Raw genomic sequence first — 6,792 nt, 5'->3', positions numbered from 1 at the left:
GTATGTATGTATGTCAACATCTCATATACAATTTAAAATTAGTAATAAATGAGGTGGCAAGTGTGTAGGGATATGTTCACGCAGTAGTCACATGAAAAGCTCTTTAATAACTCCTTCTATGGTTGCTAGGAAGGGAATTGTAACCCCGCAGAAAATGTATTAGAAATCGACTGTTTGTAAACATTCTTCTTCTTATATGGGCTTAAAATAGTCGTCAGACTATTATTTAATAGTGTATTTAGTTTAATTAAGTATTTGGATAAATATGTCGAAGAAACTTGAAGAGAAACTAAAGTAATATATTAATAAAAAAATATTATTGCTTTATGTTGTAATAGGTTTGATTTTATGTAAAGAAAGATAAATTAAATTATCTAAAAGCACGACAATAAGCGGGATAGCGAGACACGAACGGCATCCTGGGAGTCGCTGGCCCTGACAGCTCTCTGGGAGTCAGCTGCGTTATAACTATCATCATTCCTTCTCTCTCTTTCTCTCTCTCCCTCTTCCTAGTCGCCTCCCGTCCCTCTGGGGCACCTTCCTCGCTCGCTGTGTCGTGGCTGTGGCTTCCTCGGGGCCACTACTGCACGAGAGGTCAGTCCTTGCACTTAGCAGCAGTCTGAGGTCTTGCCCGAAATGTTATGCGTAATAGTGGCTTTAGGTATTGTATGTATTAGCTCTATCTATAAATTCAACAGTATGTTTGTAACTCTGCGTCTATGTATGTACTTTTCCTGAATAAAATATTATTATTATTATTATTATTATTATTATTATTATTATTATTATTATTATTATTATAGGTCGTTCCTAGAGCTTGGGACAAAGGGAGAGATTAGTCGTGCACTTTTTAATAATGATCGGCGTGCTTATTATATTATTATAGGTACAGTACCAGTGTTTATTATATTGTGAATGGCATTATAACAACTTGCTGTGTCCATTATGACTTGATACTATAACAGCTTGATTTGCCCATTATATTATGATTAGCACCATGACAGCTTGATTTGCCCATTATTACTGGTATCATGACAACTTACTGTATCCATTATATATACTGTATATGGATGCCTAAAGGCTCAAACTGATCCCACAAAACCTACGAGGAACTAGCTGGTGTTGTTGTCGAACACAGTAACAATTGTGCTGGATGTCTAGTTCAGTGTGTGTGTGTGTGTGTGTGTGAGCTGTATGAATGAGTCGCTTGTTCGTGATTTTTTCGGAGTGGAATTTCCCTCCTGTAATTACCAAGTGTAGTTACAGGATGAGAGCTACGCTCGTGGTGTCCCGTCTTCCATGCACTCTTTGTCTTATAACGCTTTGAAACTACTGATGGTCTTGGCCTCCACCACCTTCTCACCTAACTTGTTCCAACTGTCTACCACTCTGTTTGCGAAAGTGAATTTTCTTTCGCAAACAGAGTGGTAGACGGTTGGAACAAGTAAGCATTGTATTGTACTTGTAAATTTTTAAATCGGTAATTTTGTTAAGTGCATTGTGATACATCTTTCAAATCCTGTATTAATTATATTGGCATAGAACTTTATTCTGATAATTACCTTACCTTCTGTGCAAGTGTACCCCAATAAGCAGCTTTTAGTATTCTCAGTATTTCATTCATCCTCAGTATTCAGAGGAAATACTGTATGACAAATGTTACATTTCTGGGAACTCTACACAACACCATTACTAAAGTTACAGTTCATCAAATTGTTTTTGAGTGCCCATATTAAATAGCAAATATTTATGTACAAATGCGTATGAACTATGGCATATAAAAATAAGCATGTTAGAATGAAAAAATAAACAAAATAAACAAACTAATTTAAATCATCCAGCTAATTATCCAGATACATTAACAAGAGCCATTCAATTGTATCATTCCATCCAACTAGCCTAATCTAGTAACAAGAAGCAAGAAATTACTGTACGTCTACTGTATGTCATATAATAACTAGTACAGTACACTGTACATGTATAATTTATTGAGTCGGACACACAAAGAAATCACATTAACGTGATGTATCAATTAGAAAATCAGTTTGAATCAATTGAATTTCTCAATGATACATCACGTTAATGTGATTTCTTTGTACATTTGAAGGGAGCATTCGTGGAAGAAATCCTGTACCACACCAGAGTTTATGCAGCTTATGTGTAAAATAATTTATTTGGTATTGGGTCAATACCTCAAGACCCCTAGTGGATTCAGTTGAATACCAGGTTGCATTACTTACAGCCGTATCATGGTTCAATGGTTTAATGCATGCACTTGGAAGTACAGTACCCACATTGCTGGTTCAAATTCCCTGCATGACTCCAATTTATTTTTATTTTAAGTTGGCTTTTCTATACAGTACAGCATTTTATTTAACTTGAACTCAGAAATTCCCGTTTTAAAATCATGCCCATGTTTGCCAGGTGGTATCTGACAGTGGTGAAGGTAACTTCTCCACAAATAAATTTTCAATCTAGATGTATACAAACATATGAGAAAATGTTGAAAGTTCATAAATAATTTATACATATAGGCTAAGTTTTTCCAAACTACTGTATTGATAATACAGTATTGTACTGTACTTATATTAATGCTTTTGCCGTAAGGCTCGACTATATTCTCCAGATACAACTACAGTACTGTATTGGTACAGTATCCTGTTTTGATTGCTTGAGATAATATCCGGGACGGTCTTAACCATTGCAAGTTAATCGAGTGTGGGCATTTTATGATTGGTTAAAAAAATTAGTTTCATTATAATGTTCAAATATCAGCTGTATCATGGTGATTTTAGTATGTACTAACCATATTGTGCCTTAAATGAATGTACGAGATACCAAAATGTAACTGCCAACCTATTGACTATTTTTTAGTCATACAGTTGTATAAAAGCACAACTTGTTGGCCTAATATTCTTATTAAACAAAATATAATTCTAATAGTATTTTGTTTAACTTAACAGGATATATATTACTGTACTATAATATTTATTAAATATGCAAGTAATAAACCCCCTTTGAATTTTCAGTGAGAGAAAATGGCGACAAACAGAAAGCCAGTTGGGATCAATTTTGAGAAGATCTTGCAGAGTTTACAGGGTAAGTATCTAAGATATTATGAATTAGACTCATGTCTTGATGTACAGTACCTAGATAAGATACTTTAATTATGGTTTATGTTAATTATAGTTTAAGATCTTTTGTGCAGTTTCAATTGTCCTGAAGTGTTGAATAATATACAGTGCTGATGTTATTAACAACGATTAGAAGTTAGCTGTATAATATATACAAAACAACTGTGTATTTCTGCTTGCTGTGCTGTGATTTTAACACTTTTGTTACAAGCGAGAGTGCCAGGGGTTTAAATCTTGGGTAGAATATTTGTAACGGTTGGGCACTGTTTCTTTGCTACGTTAACTCCTGTACACCTAACAGTAACTAGGGACCTGTATGTAAAATTATTTTCAAAAAGTTTATTTTTTAGGAAAACATGGTGTTGAATGACTAATATAAACAGGGTCCTAAAATTGTTGTAGACAACGCACAGAAATTGATACAAGCTGGAAAAATTTTGCTTGAAGAGGAATATAAGGAAAAACTATTTGGGAATAGGGCTGTGGATAAGTGTGATAAGCTACCAGATAGCATTATTGGACAAACTATTTAATAGGTTTCAAGAATAGATTGAATACTTATGTAGGGTGATAGGGTGTTGGTTTAGACAGAACCCACCTGGTAAGGACCAATAGACTTGCTGCAGTGTTTCCTAATTTTTATGTTCTCAAGCTGTAACAGGTTTGAGGTACCTGGTCCAAGGTTGAAACTGCATCATTAAAAAAAGTTGTAAGTTTCAAGGGTAAAATACAGTACAATACTATACCAAGTACAGGTATACTGTTATCATATTTTAAACTTTCTTTTCTGATGAAGGATTCAAATTTGACTTCACCAGTATAACATTATGCTGTTCTTTTGGTGCTGATTTTCTTCATTTATGAACAAAGGTTCAAGTTAATTAGCAACTTTTATGTGTTTATTACTAGTGACTTTGTGTTTGCATGGACATGCTGATATGCAGTCTCCGTGGTGTAGTGGTAAGACACTCGCCTGGCGTTCCGCGAGCGCTATGTCATGGGTTCGTATCCTGGCCGGGGAGGATTTACTGGGCGCAATTCCTTAACTGTAGCCTCTGTTTAACGCAACAGTAAAATGTGTACTTGGATGAAAAAACGATTCTTCGCGGCAGGGGATCGTATTCCAGGGACCTGCCCGAAACGCTACGCGTACTAGTGGCTGTACAAGAATGTAACAACTCTTGTATATATCTCAAAAAAAAAAAAAATATGCATTGGAGTGGAATTAAACTGTATTCCATCCTTCCAGGGAATGTGCAACAGATGAGAATAGAGTTTGAGGAGAGCAACCTGCCCATCACTGATGACAATGAACTTCTGTATCAATTCTGTGACCGACTAGAATTCGTCCTTATGTTTGGTCTTCGAGGTAAGACTACATGCTTGTATTTTGACATCACATAAATATTTGTCCTAGCACACAGAAATCACAATAGCATGATGCATCAAATGAACAAACTTAACCATTTCGTGGCACAGTCAATTAAGGCGCATCTGGGGGTCCTCTCGGACGTAGGTTCGAACCCTCATCACTGGCCCTTGTGGATTTGTTCAATATATGTCCTAATTCAATTATTTTGCATGGAGACAGGTACAGTAGATAGTATCAATGAATACACTGCAGTGGAAAGGTTATATGAGCTGAGATTAACACTCATTTCTAAACCTCCTGTTGAACAACACTTGGGGAAATATTTCCACCAAACTACACATAGGTAAACTGCCAAATTGTGACTATCATAAGTAAAACTTAACATTCCATTTCACTCCCATGATTCAGCATGTGTGGCAATCTAGAATAATAATAATGTTTATTTATGTAACATGCATACAGTGGAGTCTTCGTAGGTACACAACACGTGTTATATGAAGCCACTGATTAGAAGAACATATAAGTTATCTCTTGGCATCTGAGAACACATCAGTAAATTGGAAGTGTGCGTGATGAAATGTCACTGGCACGATGCTCGTAGGATGCCAGTACATTAAGAATTGCTCAACTTTACTTCTAGTACTTTCTAAAACCTTGAACAAGTCCCAAAGTCTTATTCTTGTATCCTTTCCAGATGCTGTATAGTTGTAGTAACTTAGCACTCTCTCCTGATAATTCCCTTACATTGCCCTCCAAAAAGGTATATAGCCTTTTGATAGTTATTACTTGCATGGTACTAGTATAATGTTTAAAAATGCTAGGAACACAATGTCAGTGAATTGTAACAAAACTTATTTATACATCATACAGTATACAATACTGTACAAGATTGATACGTTCATTGGCTTGTCACCCCCTTTACCTTGTGATAAGTACTGTATATGTATATGTAAGAATATTGAGAGCTTTTGGATGGCCCCTATAACATCCAGGTTAAATTTGTGTGTAACTTTGATGATGTAAAAGTCTGCTATTTGTTGGATCTGGCTCCCACCATATTTACTAGTGATAATTTTTTTCTTTCCTATATGAATCAAGGTACAGTATATAAATTATAATTCATTTCATAATAATACTAGTTTTCTTTGGGCCAGGCAGCCAGTGAATATATATATGGTAGGCTGATACTGAGCCCCCCCCCCTCCCTCCCTGCTCCAAGATCGGAATACTGACCCTCCCAGGATGCAACTTGTTGACTATCTCTCGGGTACCTATTTACTGCTAGGGGAACAGAGGCATTAGGTGAAAAGAAGCATGCCCAACCATTTTTGTCCTGCCCGGAATTCCCAATTGTGAGTCGAAGGTAAATATTAATTAGGAAATATAGTACAGGTTGGTTCATTTATGGAACAAATTACCCGGTATTATAGTAGACATGAGATCACTGGATTATTTCTAGCTCGTCCATGATTTGACAGACTAGAATACTACAAGCAGCTCTACAAGATGTGGCATCAGTAACAGAACTGAGGTGGAGTGCTGGCTGGGGCCGGGCCACCTGGTGGTGGTAATTGGTACTACGTAAAGAGTTTCGAGCTAGTTGGAGTGAATTCTGTGTTCTGTGCAATTCATTTGTAGAGTTGTTTGACAGTTTCAAGGGCTCTTTTCTGGGAATCCTCTTGTTATGTGTAAAGCTGCACTGACTGTCTGGAGGCTTTTTCCATTGGAATGGCAGATAACCTTTTAGTTTGGAGCAATCTCACCAAGATAGCTTCAGGGAACCACGGGGTTTCTCCAGAAAGAGGCATTTCGTTACATTTAATGTTAGGTTTTATTGTAATCTATTTGAAAATTATGATTATTATAAATATGCAAGAGAATGTGAATGTATCTTGTTATATTGGAAGAATTGTTAATGTAATTTTTATATTACCGTAATTACAGAACGAGGTACTGTTTTAGTTGGCCGAAAGGACCTTTGGAAGTATTTTTGCAAGTGCCTTGCTGAACGACGCAACATTCGTGATGGGCTGAAAATTGTAAAGGCAAACACTGAGGCAAGTCAGCTTTGAAAATAGCTTCCTTAATTAATTTTTTTTTAATATAGTTAACCTGTTTAACTTTTCATCATCACAAACTTTAAGTGTGTATTGTGGGCACAAGTGGAGCCAAGGAGCTGTATGAAAAAGTGCTAGTACCTATCACTATGTATGATGTCCTATAAAAAGTGTAAAACCTGAAATTAGCAGTAATGACAGACCATATGAGAAGCCTTTGTGGTGTTTG

General features: G+C 36.2%; 1 protein-coding gene across 4 annotated transcripts in view; it reads left to right on the top strand.

Annotated features, from left to right (window-relative positions):
• The first annotated feature begins 399 nt into the window (after positions 1 to 399).
• Positions 400 to 6,792, top strand: part of LOC123772724 (FYVE and coiled-coil domain-containing protein 1) — a 58,151-nt gene continuing 51,758 nt past the window's right edge. For 3 of the 4 annotated variants that reach the window (XM_045766086.2, XM_045766084.2, XM_045766089.2), the window contains exons 1-4: positions 400 to 594; positions 3,030 to 3,099; positions 4,384 to 4,503; positions 6,451 to 6,563. In XM_045766086.2, the coding sequence (XP_045622042.2) occupies positions 3,039 to 3,099; positions 4,384 to 4,503; positions 6,451 to 6,563 (294 nt within the window). In that variant the 5' untranslated portion in view covers positions 400 to 594; positions 3,030 to 3,038. The remainder of the gene's footprint in view (positions 595 to 3,029; positions 3,100 to 4,383; positions 4,504 to 6,450; positions 6,564 to 6,792) is intronic. The other variant, XM_045766085.2, reaches the window with a different exon arrangement.

This window comes from Procambarus clarkii, chromosome 50 (genome assembly GCF_040958095.1).
Source record: "Procambarus clarkii isolate CNS0578487 chromosome 50, FALCON_Pclarkii_2.0, whole genome shotgun sequence".
Lineage (NCBI taxonomy): Eukaryota > Metazoa > Arthropoda > Malacostraca > Decapoda > Cambaridae > Procambarus > Procambarus clarkii.
Note: the sequence above shows the minus strand (reverse complement) of the source record. Positions and strands in the feature narration are given on the sequence as shown.